Below are 24,676 nucleotides of genomic sequence, written 5' to 3' on the forward strand. Positions count from 1 at the left end.
AGGTTCAAGTTCCACATCAGGGATTCAAGCTTGCAGGTCCTTAACTAACAGAGATGAGATATTAGGTCGAAAAAAAATCCTCAGATGGCTGTATTTTAAAGTACTGACCACTCTCTGGTACATTGGCCAATATCTATCCTCAACTGACATTTACTCCAACAGATGATCTGGTCCATATCATAATGTTGCCTCCAGGAGCCTGCTGTTCAGATACATTTGAAGAAATGTCACATTTCCTAGTCTACTGATCACCCTTTAACAAGCTCCTGGTCTGTCTATAAAGCACATTGGGATCTCCCTAGATCCCAGATGATATTATAAATAAAGTCCAGTGTTTTGATTGGTTCTGTGATGGGATAGAGTAGATAATAGGACTCTGGCTTGGTATAAGTGTACAGTCAGCTTTTTCCTCTTTCTTTTCCTTCCCATCCCCTAACAAAAACCACATTTGCTCTACAAGTCACACCTTATCTTATATTTTTCCACTGTAGGTAACAAAAATATAAAATAATCTCTGCTTAAAATCCATCTTGTTTGTAGAGGTAATTTATTGTTTTAAATTACACTCCTCTCTTATAAACAGAATATTCAGTGACCGAACAGTTAACGAAAGATCTACAGTTCGAGTTTTCTGGTATCAACTGACTCTCATTGGATATTCAGTATCCCAGAACAGAGAAAGAAAAATTACACATTAAAAAAAAAATTGTATTGCAAAGTTTAAGAAGTTCAATCTTTAATCCATGCGAGCCTTTAGTGTTCTGGTGGTAATCTTGTCCTTTTCACTGCAAATAAAAAAAGGTGCAGGTCAGAAAATGGAATACAACAACCCAAATTCCAAATGTTGGCCACTTCCAGGATTATAAATTCTCAATCACAGTGACCATGTAAAGATAACAGAGGAATCTGAAGTTTTTTTTTTTAAATTCATTTGTCTTTTATATACTCACTAATTTGCTGTGTTGTAAAGTGTTACCAATCCCCATGTCTACTGTTTTCCTTCTAAAATATTTTTATTAATTTGATAGAGAAAAACATTACATGTATATAGTTTAGATATTAATTATTTTGCTTTTATCCAATGCAATACAGAATGAGTCACATATCAATAATACATAGTCATATAATATTTTTTTTTTAATTAAAAAATCCTTGAGAATTTCACCTAATTCTAACACGGAGATAAACATTAAGATTATCTAAATAGACCAATCTCTTCTAGTTGTAAAAAAAATAAGAACAAAAGAAAAAAAGAAAAAACTCCATACTGATCTAACCCCTCCCACTAAACATGGTCACTAGCAAATAAATTGTAAAAAATTGAGTATTGGCTCTCGGACATGCCTACTGTTATTTTGAACAACTTGAAAATACTCATTGGATTTAAAATTAATCTCCCTTATCACTTTTCCTTTTGGGTTTTTGTGTCTTTTAGGAAGATTTATTTTGCTGCTTGCACATCATTTCTGCATGCTAACCACTATCTGTCAACTGTCACTAACCCCATTTTATTCTCCCCACAGTGCTATAGTCTTTCCCCCCCCCCCCCCCCCCCAAGATTCTTGCATTCATGTTTACCAAGGGCAGTTAAAGCAGCCAATTAATCCTGGTCCTAGGATTGTGAGGAAATTGGAGCACACAGAGGAAACTCGTGGTCACGGAAAAAATGCGTAAACTCAACATGGGGAGCTCGGGTTTGCAATGGATTAATGGATTGAACAGGAGTCTTTGCTGCAGAGGCTGCGGAACCACTGTAGGTGAATCCACGGACACACAGTGACTCTGAAGGGACTCCTTTGCTTCTCTTTCTCTCGTATTGCAAGGGGCACCAGGCAACACTGATGGTGACTCCCACCATTCAAAATGTACTTGGGTTGTTGGTCAATCGGGTGGAATTGGGCAGCACTTTCTCATAGGCCAAAAGGGCCCTGTAACTGTGCTGTATGTCAACATTTAATTTAAAGCCCTCAGAAATTTCCTTTCTCTGCTTTAAGATCGCTTCGCTGCTTATTTTATGACCATCCTCAAACAGCACACAAGGAGTTTGTGAGGAGGAGAAACGGGCCTCTAACAAGTTAGAATAAAGTGTTCCGCACTTACATGATGTGCACAATTACACCCATTCCAGACATAGCATCTCGATCCACTGCATTCAGCATAGCCTGAGAAATAGTTTCAAACAGATCTTCTGGTTCCTGAAATTGAAACACAGATTTAGTAGTCTACCAGGTAAAGTGAGGAAGAACTATTTTCTTTCTTGACTTGGTGCCAGGGATCATCAGTAAAAATACCACTCAGCTTGCGGCCCCCTGGAAGCCAGCCTTTCATTTCTTGGCACCGGACACCATGCAGAATAGAACTCCAATGAAGCGGTGGAGGCATACTGAACAAAGAGTCTACAGGACGTCACAAGCACTTTTAAGTGAAGCAGATCAGAGATGTCTCTAGATGGGAGCAAAGATAGATTTTATGTGATTTTTCATTATCTGGAATGAATGCCTGATACAGCAAACCAGAAACCAGCAATGTCTCCTGATCCTGTTTTGGCTAGTGCTGAGCCACACAGTTCAAAAATGTTCCTGTCTGATCCCTACTCAGAGTTAGTTCAACTACTTCTTCTTTGGCTTGGCTTCGCGGACGAAGATTTATGGAGGGGGTAAATGTCCACGTCAGCTGCAGGCTCGTTTGTGGCTGACAAGTCTGATGCGGGACAGGCAGACACGGTTGCAGCGGAAAATTGGTTGGTTGGGGTTGGGTGTTGGGTTTTTCCTCCTTTGCCTTTTGTCAGTGAGGTGGGCTCTGTGGTCTTCTTCAAAGGAGGTTGCTGCCCGCCAAACTGTGAGGCGCCAAGATGCACGGTTTGAGGCGATATCAGCCCACTGGCGGTGGTCAATGTGGCAGGCACCAAGAGATTTCTTTAGGCAGTCCTTGTACCTTTTCTTTGGTGCACCTCTGTCACGGTGGCCAGTGGAGAGCTCGCCATATAACACGATCTTGGGAAGGCGATGGTCCTCCATTCTGGAGACGTGACCCACCCAGCGCAACTGGATCTTCAGCAGCGTGGACTCGATGCTACTACCCTAGTATTAAACTGCACTTTTATATGCAAGGGACTTTAAGGGGTGGAGGTGTCAGGGTCAAATTAACTAGGATTTCAGTGCCGATAGATATCCAATGGCCTTGCAGCTGTGCACACATTGAATGTGGCTATGAAACAGTTCAAAGTTAGCACATTGAATGACCTATTACAATCACAATTCAGACTCAACAATAGACGCGTGTATAGAACAGAAGACCAACCAGCATATATACAATTATATCTAGACACAAATCATTTCTTTTTTTAAAAAAAGCAGAGAAGTTTACATTGTACAATAAGATAGAGCAAGATTCAAAAGTACAGTCTTGCCAGTTGTAAAGCATTAACTCAGCCCTTTATCTGGATTTTTTTTTAAAACTAAATTCAAGACACCTGTTATCACAGGATGGCCTTTTAATCTAGTAGGCTTGCTTTCAATTAGTCCCTCCCTTTTGGGAGGAAGAATGACAACATAACACAGGAAACAATACAGCTGCAACTCTAGATAATTTAATGCTGCCGTTTCAGAATTGAATCCATATTGCTTACTTAAGATGTTCACCAGGTGAAGATCAGAGAGTGATGACCAAAAGTAATCTCTTTTTGCACTTTTTAAGGAGTGAATGAAACTAGCATAATTTATATTTACCCAAGGTAATAAACAGGTCCATGTGCTAAAGGCCTAGGGCAGGAAGCACTCACCATGTCTGGTTCCCACAGGGACTCACACATGCCATACATTTGTTCTGAACATGTTCCACTGACAACAAAGTCTTCAGTCTCCATTGGGCAGCCAATTAAGTCAAGCGAGCAGATAAATGGTTGATAAGTTTTTGGATCAAGTCCTGCAATTACTGGTTCAACGTAGTATGGACCAAATCTGCAATCACAAAAAGTCAGCAAGATCTAAGAGTTATTCATTCCAGGACACTGATAAATCATTGAGGTACTGCAGCCGAAAGGGTCCTGGTGATAGGAGTTGGTGAATACCAACTGATAGAAAATTCGATCTCTGGTTACCAGCATATCTCAGCTCTGCACCAAAAATACAGGTGCAAGTAATGAGTAATCAGTACATTTTCATACACAGTCGTGTATACATTTAGCCAGTATTATAGCCTGTGTGACCTGCTGAGTTTCTCCAGCACCATTGTGAATTGCACTATATTTAGCACTGCTAAGGTTAAACAACTGTGTTCACAATATTGCACTCTATTTCAATCAAGTGCTCAACAAAAGTTCACTGATGGAGGTATTCATAGAACAATACAGGATAGTACAGGCCCTTGATGTTATGTCAACCTATACATTCCTTAAAAAAGTACTTAACGCTCCCTACCCTGTAACCCTCTATTTTACTTCCATCCATGTGCCTGTCTAAGAGTCTCTTAAGTGCCCTTAATGTTTCAGCCTCCACCACCATCCCTGGCAAGGCATTCCAGGCACCTACAACTGTGTTTAAAAAAAAAACTTGCCCCTGATGTCAGTCCTAAACTTCACTTTGTACAGATGTCCTCTGGTGTTTGCTATTCCTGCCCTGGGAAACAGGCACTGGCTGTCCACCTTATCTGTGGCTCTCATAATCTTGTAGACCTCTATTAAGTCTCTTCTCATCCTTCTACACTCCAAAGAAAAAGTCCCAGCTCTGCTAACCTTGCCTCATAAGACTGATTTTCCAATCCAGGTAAAACCAGATAAATCTCCTCTGTACCCTCTACATAGCTTCTACATCCTTCTGATAATGAGGTGAGCAGAATTGAACACAATACCTTGTGTAGTCTCACCACTCTTGAACTCCATCCCCCACTAATGAAGCCCAGTATTCCATAGGCCTTCTTAACTATTCGATCAACCTGTGCAGCGACCTTGAGGGATGTATGGATTTGCTTTGTCTGCCTTACGGTAGACTAAAGGAAATTTTGTGTAATATCATATTTTCTGTTTTATGACATGCCAATAAAATAATCTTGAATTTTCATTAATAAGTTTGTCCAAGTAACTGAGAAAATACATTTATCATCATATTTAAAATAGAAATTAGGTAGATTACTCCCTGTGCCACATTCCATTGAGCATAGAAATGGGCAGATAAAAGTGTAGCGAAGGAGCTAGTGCAGGAGGCATAGCTTTGGACCTCTTCTAGCACAAGGGTGACCTGTATAAAGACTGGATGTGCCTAATCCAGATGAGGTGGGGGTTGCTATATCCTTTCAGAAAGGTTTTCCTATACTACTTAGGAGCAAAAAAAGTGAAGCAGGGGTAGGGACCCAGAATGATAGTGCAGCTCAATGGGACTCGGATCATAAGTAGAAAACAGAACAGGCAAATCCAGTGGGTAGGGCAGACAGAGATAGGTGGGGAAGCTTCAAAAAGCAGGCCAGCTTAACTGCATTTACTTTAATTCAAGGAGCATCAAAGGCAAAATGGATGATCTGAGAGCATAGGGGATTGTGATATTGTTGCAATCACAGAATTATGGTTGAGGACTTGTAGCTCAATGTTTCAGAGACACATAAATTCCAGAAGTGACAGAGGGGCATGCAAAGGGGAAGGGGTGTTAAAATGCTGATCAGGGAGGATATCCTGGACAATCATTCAATGAGCCTATATGGATCAAACAAAGAAATAAGAAAGGGGCTGTCACTTCAATGAGATTATAGAACAGGCCTTCCAATAGTCAGCTGGAATTAGAACAAAAAAAAAAAAAAATCACAGTAGGTTTGGAAAAAAGGGTTAAAGTGCTGACAATAACTGGGACTCTCATGCAAAGGGATTGATAAAATGAAGAATTCATTCAGAAGGGGGTTTTAAAGCAGTACGTGGAGTGTCCTACTAGGAAAGGGGCTCTCGTCAACCTTACCTTAGGAAACAAGGACAAGAAATTAGTGGAAGAGTTTGTGGAGGAACTATTTGGAAACACGGACCATAATTTAGTAAGTTTCACGGATGTCATAGTATCAAGGTCTTAAATTAGGAAAGGACAACTTCAACAGTAAAATCAGATTAAAGTACACTGGGAGCAACTGCCAGAGGGAAAAAAAATCCAATAACTAGGAGGCAATTCAAAGGCAAAGCAGTCAGTGTATCCCTGTAAAGGTCAAAAACAAAAGGTGGCAAGATAAGGAACCATTGTTTAAAAAATATGGCAATTGAGGTTTTGATCAGAAATAAGGAAGTGCTTAACAGGTATAGGCATTTAGTATCAAGTTCATTCTTTGAGATTCATGTGGGATATAGAAGAGAAATTAAGGAGGCAGAAAAAGGACATGAAATGGCCATAGCAAGCAAAATTAAGGAAAATCCCAAAACCTTTTAAATCGTACATCACAAGCACCTTCAGCGACCAAAGGATTGATTTATGTGTGGTTCTAGGGGATACATGAAGAATTCTAAATTAATATTTCTGATTAATGTTAAACAGAATTTGGAGAATAGAGAGTTAGGGAGGTGAAAGCTAATATTCTGGAATGGGGATGTGTCAAGGAGGGGGAACTATTAAAGATGTATGCCTATTTTAAGGTGGATCAAACCCTGGGACTTTTCAGGATCTATCACAGGATGTTAGGAAAAGATTAGTTTTAAAGATTTTTTGCATCTGCTTTAGCGAGGTGTGACGTACCAGAAGAGTGGAGGATAGCTACTGTTATTTCTTTATTCAAAAGTCAGTAGGGGTGAGCCAGGAATCAAAAAGCTGGTGAGCCTTACAGCAATAGTAGGGAAATTACTAGGGAGTGTTCCAAAGGACAGGATATGTTCACTTAGATGGTCAGGGACTTAAGCGGAGTCAACATGGTTTGGTACATGGGAAATTCTGTACCAGAAATATGAATTTTTTTTTAATAAAAGGAGACATCTACGAAATCCAGTGAAGACAGGGTGGTTTCAGAAACTTTAGCAAGGCTTTTCACAAAGTTCTGTGCAGTGGGTTAGTCCAGAACGTTGGGGAACATTAGATTCGAGGCATGTTTGGAAACTTGGATCCAAATTTGGCTTGGCAATAGGCAACAGAGTTGAATTGGTGTACTTTGGGAGGATAAACCAGGATAGGACTTGCATAGTAAATGGTAGGGCACTGTGGAATGTAATAGAGCAGAGGGATCCTTACTTGGTCCAGATCTCAATACAACACCCTTTAAAAACAGCCCACCAGTAGGATTAGACCTACCATGAATAAAAACATTTTTTTTTAAATCTCCACTTTTAGCAAGGCACTCAGCCATTTATCCGATTCCAATTTTGGTTCCTTTTATCTATTAATATGCATAATTAATCTCCCTCAAACTTCCTTCAGTAGTTTCCAAACTTTTTTTTGCATGGGAAGGCTTTTGCAAATATTCAAGGATTCCAATAGACTAGTTTATCAAAGAGTAAACTATTCAAAAGAACATAGTGGTATTGATACAGTAGTGCCTACAATTACAACAATGTCCTTATTAAAGGAAACACCCCAGGCACATCAAAGGAGTCAGCTGCACTGACATTAGAGAATAAACATGCTCTGCCCAGTTAAGGCCTGGTTTGGCAAATATGTGACATTTGAAAAGCAACTGATGAAATAATTAAATAATTGAGAGTCAATCTATTCATTTAATTGGAACGAGCAATTCCTGCATAAGCTGATTGTGCACACTGTTCATCAGGTACGCTGATTATTTTACTTTCTATTTGGAAGTGATATGGTTGCACCTTTCATTTATTGTTTGACTGTAACCCTTTGTTTTCTGCTCAGTTGCAATCAAGTAATTATCAAAATTCTCCACCAAATTTACATATTTAAGAGGTCCCTCCATACTCCCCAGGAATGTATTTAACACTAAAGTTGAACAAATACACCACTGTCCTATTAAAGGGATATTGACAAATTCCAACTGCAAAAATTAGTTTGCACTTGTTCACATTAGCAATGTTACATTTCCAAAATATGACAAACTCACAGCAAAAATTCATACACCACAACAGTTTTAGTATTTAACCTACCGTCGTTCATAAAGGAGATTCGAAACCATACTCATAAATGTTTTCGGTTTGATCTGCCTGCCTTCTTTTAGCTCGTAGAGATTCAATCGAAATTTGAGACGCTGTGAACTGAAAAACAAAATGGGGGAAAGGTTGAGAGGATGGGACTGCTCCAGCTCACATTGGATATTAGGTTTCGATTCTAAATCTCTTCCAAGTCATAAATGCATTATTCAGCACTGTGGCACTTGGGTGTCAGAACATGAAATGTGAATTACTATGGAAGGAAATGGAGCTAACCAGGCCTTGTGCTAATAAATGATTCAGCCAGCCTAACTGTTAAGATTTGTGGAAAATTCCTGATCAGCTCCCAGCCCTGGTCCAAAGCTGCAGCAAATGAAGCCATGCAGCCATCCCATTTCCATTCCTGGAACTTGTCAAGATGGAATGAGGCCCCAACTCCAAAACAAAGAAGTTCAGATTCTTCTGCTAAAAAAAGGTACAGAGTCATAACTAGAGATATTGCTCTGAGAAACATATTTCTGCAATGGACAAGGTAGCCAGAGGTTGTCAAGGGGTCAGAGAAGGCCATCCACACCTTCAAGTCTAGTCACATTCAATAACATGACTGATCTTCTACTTCAGCACCATTTTCCTCACACTTTCCCCATATCCTTTGAATTCCTCAATGTTCAGAAATGTATCAACCTGTGCTTTAAATGAACACAATGAATGTTCCACCACAGCCCCTCAAGGTAGAAAATTCCAAAGATTCACCACATTTTTTTCTCCTCCCCTCAGCCATAAACACCCTATTCTTATGGAAACTATAACCCTTCATCCTAGATGCCTCAGTCAGGGCAAAGATCCTACCTGCATATATCCTGTCAAGACTTTAAAGAATTTTTATGTTTTGATGAGATGAGAGATCTTCTTTGCCTTAAAATCTAAAGAATACAGACCAAATCTATTCAATATTGCCTCACATGGCAAATACACAATCCTGGAACAAGTCTTCTAAATTATCACTGCACTGCACCCATTGTAAGCATATTCTTTCCTTGGTTGGCATAATCGAAACCAACTGGATTACCATCTAGAAGCCTGGTCAATTGACCCAGTGACACATTCAAATCCTACCACAGAAGCTGGGGAAATGCAAATTCAAGTAATTTTAAAAAAATCTAGTGTCAGCAACGATGACCATAAAACTGCTGGATGTTAAACACATCTTCCAGGGATGGAAATTTACAGTCCTTACCCAAGTATGGATAACAGGTGACTCCAAATTCACTAATATGGTTAACTATTAAATGGCCTCCAAAATGGTTTGGGAATGGATAAGATGACTAGGAACACTGGCATCGGTTAACAACCAAAAAACAGTGGCATCTTCAGGCTTCCCTAAACAATCAGCCTCGATAATCATATTGTACATGCAACAAGCTGCAGAATTCTCTACTTAAACACCTTCCTTTTTCTAACTTTCTTTCTCCCTTTTACACCCTACCCAATATGCAAGTGTTCGTATTCCTCCACCAAATGTGTATCAAATTTTTGTTGAATAACACTTCTTTCTTACTTTTCCAGAGTTACTAAATAAATGTCACAACAAAAATATACAATTGTTAGAAACAGTTTTTAAGAAAAATCTGAAAACAGAAACTTCACAAGCAATGGTTCCATTCATATAATCAAACACAAAATAGAAAATGAAATAATTTTTGGTCCTAAAAGACTATTGTTCTATTCGACAAGTCCAAGTTACAAACTCTTCAGCCTCAATAAACATTTTCCAAGGACTCAAGAAGCTTGATATAAAATCTTGTGTTTCAATTAGATCACCATTTTTCTAAAATTCCACAGAAAGTAAGAATCATTCTCCTCAATGGTTCTGCAAGAAAACCACTGGTCTCAACATGGCATGGGCCAAATATTGGGAACTATCTTGAACAATACAACACAGAAGATGGATATTCAGCCCATCAAGTCCATGTTGACTTTCAGCAGAATAATCTCATTGGTTGGATTCCCACTGTTATTTACCCCCAAAAAAAGCACTGCAACTTGCAACTCCTGTGTCCATTCACCCTTTGATTCTTTGGCCAGTTAGCAACAGCGATTCCATAAACAATCCTAAAATCTGGACTGCTCAAATTGGGTCAGTCTGAATTTTCTAATTTTCCAGATTCTCAGGCTGTACATCTGTGGCGCTTGTGCAATGCGCAGATGCACCCATTAGAGAGTTTGAGAAGTCCGGATTCTCCGATGGCCCAGATTTCAGGCAAGAGTTTGTGAGAAGTCCAGATTTTTGGACTTTTACTGTACCAGCATGCTACTGTGAGAGATGCACCATGAGTAACAGTTCCTGCATGAAAAATACAAACTCTGCAGAAAGCACTGGAGATCAAGATTGAAAGGTCATTGAAGCTATGAAACAGCCACAATAACTGCTGTCATTACGCTGCCCCTGACAAGAGCTGGGGACCTCACATCTCTCAGAAACAAAATCATGGCTCCTAATTAGCTCTCCATCTTCCACCACGGTTATAAAGTACTATCTTTTGCTAAGGATTTCCTGGGTATCCCCAGGATTCTTTGCATGCATATTGACAAGTCTAATCATACTTCAGTATATCTAGGGATAATTTCTAAGTTCAGATTTATTATCAGAGTATATACACAACATTACATACAACACTGAGATTCTTTTTCCTGCAGGCCAGGCTGAATTTATATTTATCAGTAGTGTAAAAAAATTGTACTCAACGTATACATGTAAACAAATAAAGAAATGTAAACAACGTGTGCAATACAGAGAGTGGGGAAAAAAAATCAATGAAGTGCAACAGTAAGTCCTTAAATGAGTCCCTGGTTGAGTTTCTTGTTGAGGAGTCCGACGGCAGAGGAGGAGCAGCTGTTCCTGAACCTGGTGGTGCAAGTCTCGTGGCGCCAAAACCACTTTCCTGACGGTAGCAAAGAGAACAGAGGGCGTGTTGGGTGGGGTGGATCCTTGATGATTGTTGCTGCTCTCCAGACATCCACTACCTTCCTGAAAAATTCACTAGATAGCAATAAGCAGGAGATTGATAGACTAGAACCATTACATTCAAATGCTATTGATAAATTAGCCAAACACCACCTAGAACTTTCCAACCTGGACAACTACTCATGTCCTTATTAAGGAAGGAACCTGCACTGAACACTCTGACAACAAAATCTTATTCCCCACTGGAGGTCAACTTTACCCATATTTGAACCACATACTTACACTGTCTGTACATCTGTAGCAAGGCCAGCCAGTCCAATATATAATCTCTCACCCATTGGAAAGATTTTTTGGAAGTCAGTCGTCACCATCTGTGCCTGAATTCCAAACCGCCTGTCAGCTGCTATTGCCACACAATCCTTACCCCTCATGGCCATGACAGCTCCACCGTTATATGACATGTGAGACTGCAGGAAAAAGAAATGAGCAAGTAAGGAAAAACTGACAAAATTCTGAATACCAGAAAAAAAAACTTTTCTGAATATCAAATTTAGCAGAATTATGAATGATGATCTGGAAAAAAAACAGATAAGAGTTTTATCTCAGATAAAAAAAATATCCAAATACAACATCCCTGGAATCAATTGGACGCAGAGAATGTAAAATGGTTAACTGGGTGAATTGCACACGCTTGCGCACAAAGCATTCCCAAAATAGCCGCAGAATCAGCAATAGAGCTTCCTCCCAAAACCACTGTAGATTTTCTGCATCCAAACTCAGTGTCTCGAAGAGCTTTTAGAAGACTGAAGAGTAAAAAAAACTGTGGTGAGAAGTTACTGCACAGAACCTTCGTGAGGTTTTGTTCAAACACACTGGATTTACCAGAACCCAAGAAAAAAAATATAGACTTCAATATTCTGCTCATCAATGCACTCGATTCTGCATCTTTCACATTGGAGAAAAAAAAGTTAACATCAAAGAGATAGCAAAACCAGATCTCTCATGATATAACAAACAGAAGATATTCAACTTCAGCAAGATTAGTATCAAGGAAGGTCTAAACAAGCCATTTCTTCTCAGTTGTAGAAGAATTGCTGAACAATTCAAGGGAGAATTCAAGGGATAGACAATGTCTAAATTGGCATGAATAGTTAAACATGCTTCAGTCAGAATTTATTATCCAATATTGAATAATAAACAATATTCCCCCCAAAAAAGTGGATTTAGACGTTGAATGAAGAATATGCTGCGTTTAGGGAGATCTCCAAACTTACACAAACACTTACAAGAAAACAGTAGGAGGCTGAGAAATGTGTTTTTATGAAAAATGAAAGTCATCCAACTGGAAATCGAGGGGCAAGTGAAGAGGAGCATTTAGATCTTTAGTTACAATAAATAGAGAAAAAAACTGAAGCACAAAATAAAACAGGTCTGATGATATAATCCTGTCACAATCGCTGACCGAGGATAGATAAAAGTTATTACAATAAATTAAATGATAATCTCTTGGTAGATGAAGTGAAAGTAAGAGGAGAGGTCACATTCGGCCTGTGCTCAGTTCACCAACGTCAGGGACGAGTAGTTACCGTTTTGAAGTCCTTTACCCCCGTGGCGACTCACCATTTTGTGCAGTTATCGCTCAGACACCCACACGGTCAATCTTCCAGCTTTCTTTCCCCCTGAATCCCACGCCACGGCTTAATGATCAATCCCCACTTCGGCCCCCGTTCTGCCACTCACCCGAACTTAATAATCCAGCCTCCCAACCTCCGCGACTCGTCAGTCATCAGAAAGGGACGGACCTTCCCGCTCTCCGATTGGTCGACGTCGATGTCCGTCAATGAAGCCGAAAGCAAGCAGGTTCGGTTGCCACGCACGGGAGTGCGGAAAGTGAACAGTCACTGCGGGCCGGGCGGGCCGCGCGGAATGCTGGGATATTGGAGGACCGAACACGGGCGAGGAGGACAAAGAGGAACAAAGCGTCGCCGATGCTTTGATTTGGGACGGAAGAAAATCAGCAATTGAGCCACATTCACTGAAAGATTCATATTATAACAGAAGTAAAATGTGCAAATCAACTGGCTAGAATAAAACGGTACAATTCTGATTCACTTTTATTTGCATATTCATTGCAACACAAATTGGATGCCACCGAATGTTACACCAAGAGGAAATATTCCTTATGTCTGATGCGGAAAACCTTAATGTAAAAATCCCCTTCTTATTTTAAACCAAGGAACCTGGCCACTCTATTCTGTAAGAACCATGACTCAGTGGGAATATGAATTAGTACATCAGATGAACCCAAAGAGTCTTTGGGTATATTTCATAATTCAAAGGACTATATTAATTGGAAGATTCTAAAAAGGGCAGGCGTGCTCCACACTCATACTGATGATATAGAAGTATGGGGATATTCACCATTGGCCTGGCTGTTTGATCACTACCGACCTTAGCAATCTTGGTTACTTAAAAATAACTTCTCTGTGTGATTTCAGTGAGATGCTCCTTTAAAAATCGATTATTTGTGGAAACTCGATAAATTATACATCTTAATTTCAGAGAGACTCTGTGATGTTAGAAAAGGGCAGCAGCATCTTGACAGTAGATATCCATAAAGTTTTTGATGTGCAACGGGAGTTAAATAGACCGGAAGAGTTAGGTATAAAACACTGACGTTTTGAAATCATTTTTCCCACTAAATGAGCAATAATTGGGAAATGATGTTTATCTTCGTGATATTCAGAGTTCGAGTTCAGAAAAATCGGATTATCTTTTTGGCAATTATAAGAACAATGCAGTTCTAACTACTAAGAAATAAGACACATTACAGTTATTCAACAGTCATACAGCACGAAAGAGGCCCTTTAGCCCAAGTTGACATTCTGAGTTAGTCCTCATATGTAGTCTTCATATGTGAAAGCTTTATTCTCAATTTGAACCTTACCGTTAAACGATGCAGTCAGTCAAAAGGCACACAGCCCCGCGGTCTGCCCTTGGACCAGGGACTGGAGTGTCCAATATTGCCGATAAATGTTTGTGCATGAGTCGTTTTCAATTCAAACATGCATACTGAATCTCTGGAGATGTATTTTCTTTAATTTGATAGCTATTCTGAAAAAAAATAAGTTGTCACTTATTTATTTCAGTGGGGCAATGATGTAATGTGTACCTGATCCTTGGGAAATTATCCTTTCATTAGTGAATGTTAGAATATTGGTGAAACAATTGAAGGTTTCGGCACACATAAGGCGATAGGATCACTTGAAATGTCAATAAGATGTGTGCTCTCGAGGTCTACTAATAATAAGATTGGAAACCAAAAGAAAAATCGCGCTATAGGGAATAATATAGTTTTGGATGGAAAAGATACCCCAAGGAAGTACAGTTGGATAATTAGATCAAAATCACTTAAATCCCAGGCAAGAGCCCGAAGCCGACACACTGGAACATATTTTGGAAGGAAATGGCTTTAGTTTTAACGTCAATCCTCGTTATGAGCGTCAGGGGATTGGAATAGTCAAATCTATCTTTATTTCGAGGAGGGTGTTGGTGGAGAGGAGGGGTGGGGGGGCTTGATTTGTTCAAATAAATAATTTTCCTTCCACGCAGATTCAGTGGAAGCTGGAGTCCACCCCGTCGTTATATTTTGCCACAGTGTCGAGACACTAGTTTGATTTATCCTGTCAAATGCTCGATGCCTCTCTGAAAATCGTTGTCCAAGCGGAATCATTGGGTGATTTGTGTGGCCCATCATATGTTAGTAATATGTTGCGGTTTGTGGAATTAGCTACACTGTGTCGAATTGGTTAAAATTATAACTGATGTTCCCCAAACACTGTCGATGAAAAGATTTTCAGTCAAAGGACGATTAGGACCGGAGTGTTTGCTCTGTTGCTCTGGAGCGTAGCAAGAATCATTTGTCAGGAATTCGTCGATTAAAGGTGTTCACGGGCAAACTTCTTGTCAAAATAAATAATTTGGACTATAATTAACATCCAACACTAAATAAAGTCTATGCTCAGTTTGAAAATGTAGTTTGGATTGAATGTAAAATGATTCTAGAATATTTAAAGTATAATGTTTAAAGTTCAAATGTGATCACTGTTATATAAAATATGAGTTGTGTAATTAAATATCGGACGTGTTCCTTAAAATTGGGCATATTTAATGCGCTGATCCGATGCTAATTCATGTAAATGTACACATTTTATCAAAAGGAATGTTATATTTCGCAGTGATCACTTTGGATGCAAAAGACGTCAATATGTCGATTAAACTTGTGATTACTGGATCTCGAATGAATACTCGTCAGGATAGATAATTAGAATAGTCTCAAATTCTCTGGGGAAATTGCAAAATGTATGACCTTTTTAAAAACCTGATTCTTTCGGGAGTCTGGATGTTACTTCCCATAGAGTTTCTCCAGCACTTTTCTGCATTGCAATGCAAAGAGGCAATAATTGTTGTCCAATATCGGCTTGTTTTACCCATGCAACAATGGTCACTTTACAAGGTTGGTCAAATCCACATGACAAGGCCACTGCAGAGAAATCAGCTGTTGATAACTGTGAACCTGGAACAAGTCTTCTACAACCAGCCTCGATACCTGGCCCGTAATTCAGCGTTTCGCGAGCGACGTCAATCGCATTTTAAATTTCTAGAGGGCATGAGTTACAAAGTTCTCGGTATGTACAATGCAGTAGAGTAGAAGTACAAGTGAGTGCCTTTGAGCTGGGAGTACAGACATCAAAATGAGAGCTGATCAAGCAATTTTGTAGGTCGGCGGAGCAGAAAGGTCAGAAACTGCTGCGGGCATTTAAAACTCACAGGTTCGGAAAGTTTTATAAGTAAATAAATAAAACTGCCTGTTGTCATGAGTTGGCAGCTCGTACCTTGGCAGATCAAATAATGATAATATTGAAAGAAAGATTCAGTTCAACCTGATCCTCTTCACTTTAACACAACTCTAACATCTCAAACATGATTCCTGATAGCAAAATATCACTCCTTTGGTCTCGGCCCGAAACATTGACTGGCCATTTCTACCCAATGCTGATTTTTTTTTCCCCATCTTCTCGTTGTTTGCTAAGACTCCAGCATTCAACAGTTTTTTTTGGTTTCCCTTCTGTTAAATATCCCGCTGCCCAGTGGATCTCACCTTTCCATTATTCCCGACCCATTATAAATTCATTCTCGGTTGTTACTCGAACCTCAGTGCAAGAATCATTGTTCATACTAAGCTCAAGTTAACCACAACCTTCTAGCGAATGGCTGCCTTGGGGAAGGAATTTTTAGCAATTGCGCGCGCGCACTCACACACACACACACACACACACACACACACACACACACATATACAGGCTCACAGAACACTCACACACACACATACAGGCTCACAGAACACACACACATACAGGCTCACAGAACACACACACACACACAAATACAGGCTCACAGAACACATACACACACATACAGGCTCACAGAACACACACACACACATACAGGCTCACAGAACACACACACACACACAAATACAGGCTCACAGAACACACACACACATACAGGCTCACAGAACACACACACACACAGGCTCACAGAACACACACACACACACACACATACAGGCTCATAGAACACACACACACACATACAGGCTCACAGAACACACACACACATACAGGCTCACAGAACACACACACACACATACAGGCTCACAGAACACACACACACATACAGGCTCACAGAACACACACACACACACATACAGGCTCACAGAACACACACACACACACACACAGGCTCACAGAACACACACACACATACAGGCTCACAGAACACACACAGAGACTCACAGAACATACACACACAGATATGGGAAGTGAAGCAGACGTTGAGATCGCAGCCATATCACCTGATATTTGTATGAAGGATCCGGGAGAATGTAGCATGCATTGTTCATAAGAAACGAAAAATAAATAAAATGGACGGCATTTGAAATTAGGAGAGCATTGGGAACATTTGGAATAAAACCATAATGGAGCCCGAATTCACACTTTGCATTGAGGTTATTTTATTTAAACCACCGAAAATAAACTCGATGTTACCGAGGCATCTCGGTGAGGAGGAACTGGATTTGATCCCACCAGTGATTCGGATCAAACTTCGTTTGCTCAAGTAGTGTATGCTTCCAAACAGATTGTTATGTTTTCTGAGCATGCAAAAGAAAGCGAACCAAGAATCATTTTTATATTCCAGTTTATGAAACCAGTGTAGAGTTTATGTGAACTCCATGTGCCCTCGGGAAAATCCAATGTGTTAATAATCTGAATCCCAGATCCATTAAAGAACCACTGCAGAGTGACAAAAATCAGACATTGCATTTGGGCTAAGCGCTCGTGTCGCGTTCTTATTATTGGTTTCCTTAATATCTGATTATTACGAGAAATCGGTGGAATTTTCTGCTCAAGGAAGCAATGGAAGCCGCCTCGTTAAAAATTTGAAGACGCGGTTAGATAGATGCTTGCACAGCCAGGGAATTAAGGGTTATGGGGGAAAGGCAGGGAGGTGGGAGTTGAGCCCATGGTCAGATCAGCCTCGATCAGATGAAATGGCGGTGCAGGATGAGATGGCTGACTCCTGCTCTTCACAACGAATTCAATATAAAATATATTTTGGTCTAGGTGTAATTAGAACTATAGAACATTACAGCATAAAACAGGCCCTTCGGTTCTTCAAGTCTATGCCAATCCATTTTTCTGCCTTGTCCCACTGACCTGCACCCACAGTCCATAGACTTCCATACTTTTCCCATCCATGTACCTGTCCAAATTCTGCAGAACGATTCAATATTTTCTTATTTTGTGGATATAGAATGCCAAAAGCTAGACAAAAAATTGACAGGAAAAGATAAGCTTGTAGGATAAATTCCTTCCTGCTGGAAGTTCATTAACCTAAAACGTTCATTCTTGTTTCTCTATCCGCAAATACTGTCAGATCTGCTCAATGTTTCCAGCGCTGTTCTGTTCTGTATATAAAAAGCGTTTTACTGTCATTTTATTTTCAAGATGAAAGGCTGATATATATCCATGACGTTAGTCTGAAATTTACACCAAATCTGTGTGCTAAGTTGTTCATTTCGGCCTTTGTGTCCCCTGGGCCTGAAAGGCTGTGATTTTTTTTCTGGTTTTCATTAACGTTATTCTGGGGAACGTTCTCCTGAATCACATATAAAAGAAAGCAGTTGTGCCTTGCTGCCACACCAAACAAAATCCATTCCTAAAAGAGTTTGATTCATTGCATGGCGGATCAGGGAGCAGTTATGGAGGTTTGAACGTTGTAACAAGACGAACGTCATGCATGCTCCTGGGTTTATATATGTATGCATGGCAGCGTTTGAACAGAAGCATCAAGGATAACTAATGTGCAGCCTGCCTCATTCTAGACGACGCCTCCTCTCTCTCTCTCTCTCTCTCTCTCTCTCTCTCTCACACACACACACACACACACACACACACACACACACACACACACACGCATACACACACACACACAGAGGCTGTCTGTAATTTATATGCCCATTCATCGTGATGTCACGGTCACTATAGTTTCCTACTGACATCATAAATCAGCATATACCAACATTCCTTCTAATTTCGAATGTTGAATGGTAGATTGAACACACCATCCGTGTCTGCAACAGATTTCCACGGTGATTTCTCGAGCTGCAGAGAAGTTCTCCAAGGGAGAAAGCAGGGTTGGAGCTCTGTAGTCATGAGGAGAGATGCTTAAACTGATGTCAATTTCTTTCAAACAAAGGAGATTTAATTGGCATGCATAAAAGTGTGACAAAATGAATAGAACGGTTTATTTTCTTAACAGAGAGGACGAGGACTGAGTGATATAAATTTAATTTAATGTAGCAAGAGGAAAAATGGATATTTGTATATTTGAAGAGTCAATCCACAGAATTACTCCACGTGGTGATAACAACCTAAATGACTTATTTTCTCGAACGGCACGAAAACAACAGGCCTACAAGCCTTCGAAGGTGCCTTAATTAACTCTGGCCAATTCTCTGCACAGTGAATTGAATTGCAGAAAATCACTATTCCCATGTTTCAAATTAAAACGTGCTGACAATCAACCTTGGAAACCACCAACGTGTCTGAACTGTGCAATGGTCGACAGAGGGGTTGATAGATATCGTGTCACTCTGGGTCCCGGCAACCCGCTCTCGACTTTCGGATATTCTCCCTGCCACTCCACGAGTTTCTCCGGTGCTCCGATTTCCTCCTATATTCCAAAGGTTGTGCTGGCTAGAAGGTTATTTGGCTACTGTAGAATGCTTGCATTGGGTATGGGACAAATCGGAAGGGAATGAGAGTAAAAATAAATGGGATGGAGGTTGTTGCTGAGCGGGTATAATGTCGATGCACAAAAGCCTCCTTCCATATCATTAGAAATATCAATTTGTAAAATATAATGTATGAAATGAATGAATCCAACTTTAACTCGTGTCTGCCTGGGAGTGTTACAACCGCTTCAAGTCCTCTTTACACCTGATATGTCAAAACACGTTGGTGCCTTGAGGCGCTGAAACAAAGAGGGATGCAGTATGTGGCACATTGAATGTCCATCTTCACCCCTCTTTGAATGCAGGTTCTGAAATCCCTGTCTCTTTCGGGTGACTCACGTCCAATTATCCTTGCCTTTGAGATCATTTACGTTAATTTGTGGGATACCGTTTTCAATGAGTGAACGTGTGGGTCCGATGCAGCATCGATTGGTGGAACAATGAATTCTTTTCGGGAATCTTTGGTCGATTCCAATATAGTGCGATGGAAAAGGGCCCCTTAAAAAGTGACGATGCTCGGCACAGGATTGACTGTGAGATCACGGAACACCAAACAAATGCATCGTTCGCCCATTTTTCCTCTCAGTGTCTTTCCTTTCCCGTATTTCTCACTTTTTTTTCTTTCTGCTCACTGCTCAATTCGTTGGATTGCTTGGTGAACTACCAACGCCCAAACCACAACAACAAATTTATCGGAAATGATTCAGACCCATCATTACAATTGATTACTCTTCCCCAATTCTACAGGATCGCTGATGGAAAACATTAAAATGGGATTAAGCCAAACGGCTACTTTCCTTTTGACCGAAGTGGAAGCAATGGGCCGAATGCATTTGTTATCTGCCTTAATGTTCTGCCTGTTGCACTCTGCCCGTGGTTTCTACTCTAAAGGCAGCCCCTTTGACCTCATTCATTACCGCAAACATATAATGTCTATAAAATGTGATGTAGATTGACCACTCCAACCCCAGGATTTCAACGACCAAGATGGACCCAGGTAGCCGGCGCACGGGAACCCTACCACGGATGAGAGACGTAGATAGTTTCTTCGTATTGCTAATGTTGAGTAAAAAGTTGTCATTGTGACATCACTCAAATAGTTGATCTATCTCATTCATTGCCTTCATGGATTCGGCCAATGACTGTGGTGTCTTGGGCAAATTGTAGATTGAATTGGTATTGTGCCAAGCCACACAGTCATGGATGTAGAAGGAATGGGCTCTGCACATTCTTGAGGTAGACCAGGATTCATTGTCAGTGCGGAGGAGACGTTGTTACCGATTTGTTATGACTGTGGTCTTCCAATGGGGAAGTCAAGGATCAAGGCGTAGATAATAGGAAATATTATGAAAACCTTAGAGAGTCGGCGCTAAGGAAGGCCTTTTCACTCAGAAAGAGGATGGAGTCGGGAAAACATTTTCTGAGGGGGTGATGGAGGGGAGGGGAGGGGGCAGAGATTCTGACAACATTTAAATAGCACCTATGGGAGTGCTTGCTTTGTTCAGATGCAACACGCTACAGACCTAATGGCTGGTTCAGAGGGAAATGTTTGAACAAATTTGTGCTGTTTTCTCTGGACCGTCAGAGGTTGACGGGAGACATGATAATATTCATAAAGTCATGAGGCGCATTGATATATTATAGGTCATGTGAGAGGGAGGGGAGTTTAAGAGAGATGTGCATCTGACTTTATTTTGCACAGAGAGTGGTGGGTGCCTGGGACAGGCTGCCACACGTGAAACCATGTACAATGGTAGCATAGGGGTCTAGATAGATACGTGAATATGAAGGAGGTGGATGATTGTGTGTGTGTGTGTGTGTGTGTGTGTGTGTGTGTGTGTGTGTGTGTGTGTGTGTGTGTGTGTGTGTGTGTGTGTGTGTGTGTGTGTGTGTGTGTGTGTGTGTGTGTGTAAATATAATCAGCAAGTAACCGATTAGATTTGGAGATCATGTTCGATAGTCATGTGGACCGAAGGTCAGTACCTGTATTGTAGCTTGTTCGAAACTGGACTAGCAGAGATGGATGGGATGGCATTGGTGGGACGATGTTCATTTCCTTCTAGGTCCCGTGTTCTCCTGACCCTGGAAATGGATCCCTCATGATCGTGAGTTTAAGTCCTTCTCAACAACTCATTAGAGATATCTTAATAACGAGGTCTCAAGAAGGCAACTCACTCCCACCTTCTCCACCGAGGGAAGGCCAATGAACGTTTGTTTTTCCGGGGACGCTCACGCACTAAAAATGAGTTTTAAAATAAACGTTTGCACAGGAAACGCGTGGCAACAGAGACTGTGTAACAAAGGCCACGTATTCGGTGAAAAAAATGCACATTCAGTCAAAATCTTTTCTTCATGAGTGCACTTCAACAAGGTCCAAACGCAGGCCAGCATTGACGAATTGGGCCGAAATGCCTGATTCGAGCTTTGAAACTCGATGGCTTTATGGCTCTGTAGTGCACACTATAGCAGTGTTGCTTTGCACGCATACTTCCAAGAAACAAAACAAATATACATAAGTTGTTGTTTTATTGTTAATTTGTTTTAGAGTGAATTTTTTTAAATCGCCATTTGAAAATTTGCAATGCTAAGTTATTCACTCGAAAATGGTCTCGGATTACGTGACAGAGCAGGAAATCAACTGAGGCTGAGAGGGCGATACAAGTAAGGAGAGAAAGTAGAGATCCTCTTTAATAAGAGGACGACCACGATTTGTCATTATCCTGGATAACCCCATCGAGTAAACCATAAATACCCTCGCGGCACACGATCATATTGCTCAGATTCTCCAAGATTAAAAAGGAACAATGTCCTCATGACGAAAAGATGAGAAAAGCGTGGACACCCTATCTCTAACTGGTACGGGAACACCAATACCCCTGAGCTTAAAGACCTGCAAAAGGTAGTGGACAGAGCCCAGGACATCACAGGCAAAATGCTCCCCACCATCGAGAACATCAGGGAACGCTGCCGTTGGGGAACAGCAGAAATGATCAAGGATCTACACCACCCAGCACACGCTCTGTTCTCCCTGCTACCATCAGGAAAGAGGTCAAGGTGCCACAAGACTCGTACCACCAGGTTTTGGAACCGCTGCTCCCCCTCCACCATCAGACTCCTCAGCAACAAACTCAATCTGAGACTCATTAAGGACTCTTTCTTCTGCACTTTACTGATGTTTTTCCTCTCTGTATTGCACAGTCAGTTTGCTAACATTTCTTTGTTTACATGTGCACGTCTAGTCCACTTTATTTTGCACACCCAATAAGTGGTAATTCTGCCTCGCCCACAAGAAAATGAATCTCAGGGTTGTACGCGATGTCATGTATGCATTCTGACAATAAATCTGAAATCTGAAGAAGCACATGCTAACCGCCAACCCTTATTTATACTCCCTGGTCTGAAAGGAGGGCGAGATTACTCCACTATGCGTGGAGCCGCTGGCGGGCATGGAGGGAACGAGGAGGGAAGGAGTAAAACGCCTAATCTGACAAAATGAAGGCCAAAAGGAAACTCATTATCCCGCAAGACATGAATAGAAATGCAGAATATTGAAGCCAAACAAATTTGCGCTATTTTTGATTGTTTTTCACGGTCCTCGTGCCAGGTCTCAGCTCGAAACGCCGTCGGGGACTTTGCCTCCACAGATGCTGCACGATCCATTGAGCCTCCACAGATGCTGCACGATCCATTGAGTTTCTATTGAGCTTCTGTCGTCTCTGGTCTTATAATAAATTGTCAGCGTGAAACCGCAGTGTGTTAGTAAAACAAATAAAAGTAGGACACGATAGTCCGCAGAGCCCGTGATTGAAGTAAAAGCACAATGCTGGAGAACCTCATCAGGTCAAACAGTGTCCTTTATATAGGATGGATGAAGATCCATCACCAACGCTTCATCAAGCCCTAAACGTTGGTTTTGCATCTTTAGATTTCTGATTTCAGAGTTTATATACATGACGTCACGTACAAGGCTTGTAGTTTTGGGCCATGCACTTTCCTCACTCACCGGGGCCCAGGTTTCAGTTTAAGTCTACCAGCCATTTCTTCAGACCTGAGTGCAACATCCATTTACCCTTCAGAGATCAACGGTTTCATGGTGAACCTTAAGATTTCCGATTTATTGTCAGAGTACATACATGACATCACATACAACCCTGAGATTCTTTTTCCAGCGAACTAAGACCAACTACTATTGGCAGGTGCAAAAAAAAAACTATACATAACGAACACATGTCAACAAATAGAGAAATATCAACAAATACAGAGGGCAAAAAACAATCAAGAGTCCTTAAACGAGCCCCTGATTGAGAGTCTTGTTGAGGAGCCTGATGGTGGAGGGGGAGCGGCTGTTCCTGAACCTGGTGGGATGGGTCTTGTGTGGCACCGAGACCTCTTTCCAATCATCCTTGATGATTGCTGCTGTCATTGTTCTCGATGGTGGGGAGGCTGTGATATCCTGGGCTGTGCCCACTACATTTCGCCTGGCTTTACACTCCCCATTCCAGGTCGCGATGCCGCCGGTCAGCACACCTTTCCACCACACATCTGCCAAGGTCTGCAATAAACTCCTGAGGAAGTCGAGGCGCTCTCGTGCTTTCTTCACGATGTGTTAGGTCTTCATTAAGTTGACCTGTCGCGCTTCTCCAGCGTTATACTTTTACTTTAACCTCGGGGTGTTGGCTCTCACTCTTCCCTGGTGCGAGTTGGAATCGGAGTGATTGCTTTTCATTCATTTCCCAGCCAGTAGAGTGCACTCCAGCTTTGGAGAAAGCCGCCCGAGTGAGTGTTGCCAGGAAACCGCGTCTTTCCTGCCTGGAAGAGTGTCCTTTTGTTCTCAAGCTGCCAGCTTTTCCCACGTGACATATGCTCTCTCCGCCGCCTATTTAATAGCGAGAGAATCGATCGATCGGCACTGTTCTTACTGCTCAGCTGCGCATGGCATGGAGCTAATGTGGATTCAGGCAGGGTCAAAATAACCAGCACGTGGGATCCAGTTCATTCACTTCCTGGTGAAATGGCCCCTTTCTTGTCCGAATATGTAGACAATATGCAGACATTGCTACACATTCTCCAATCGGCCCGATTTCAATTGACAATTCAAATTCACGTTTCCAAATCCCTGAAAAAGGAAACCAAGTAATAATTAAATGACTTCAGTGATTTATACACCAGCGCGCATCTCACTTCGATGCATTTTATTGCTATTTTCCTTAATGAAAATTCTGTTGAGGAAACCAGTCATTCGAAATCAATAGGATCGATTCCCCTGAACGCGTGCTGGCAATTCTGCAGAAGG

At 41.1% G+C, this 24,676-nt stretch overlaps 1 protein-coding gene across 4 annotated transcripts; it reads right to left on the minus strand.

The window, feature by feature from the left end:
- Positions 1 to 530: 530 nt before the first annotated feature.
- On the minus strand, positions 531 to 12,835 carry psmb3 (proteasome 20S subunit beta 3). 4 transcript variants are annotated; one of them, XM_069906988.1, is made up of 6 exons: positions 12,765 to 12,835; positions 11,307 to 11,491; positions 8,057 to 8,164; positions 3,782 to 3,959; positions 2,101 to 2,195; positions 531 to 785 (listed from the first exon to the last, which is right to left on the minus strand). In XM_069906988.1, the coding sequence occupies exons 2-6, from the start codon at positions 11,483 to 11,485 to the stop codon at positions 737 to 739; spliced, it is 609 nt and encodes a 202-aa protein (XP_069763089.1). In that variant the 5' UTR covers positions 11,486 to 11,491; positions 12,765 to 12,835; the 3' UTR covers positions 531 to 736. The 4 variants fall into 4 exon arrangements, with proteins under 4 accessions (XP_069763089.1, XP_069763088.1, XP_069763090.1 ...); XM_069906987.1 differs by lacking the exon at positions 12,765 to 12,835 and adding an exon at positions 12,645 to 12,758; XM_069906989.1 differs by lacking the exon at positions 12,765 to 12,835 and adding an exon at positions 12,611 to 12,758.
- Positions 12,836 to 24,676: the final 11,841 nt, after the last annotated feature.

The sequence above is a fragment of the Narcine bancroftii genome, chromosome 12 (assembly GCF_036971445.1).
Source record: "Narcine bancroftii isolate sNarBan1 chromosome 12, sNarBan1.hap1, whole genome shotgun sequence".
Lineage (NCBI taxonomy): Eukaryota > Metazoa > Chordata > Chondrichthyes > Torpediniformes > Narcinidae > Narcine > Narcine bancroftii.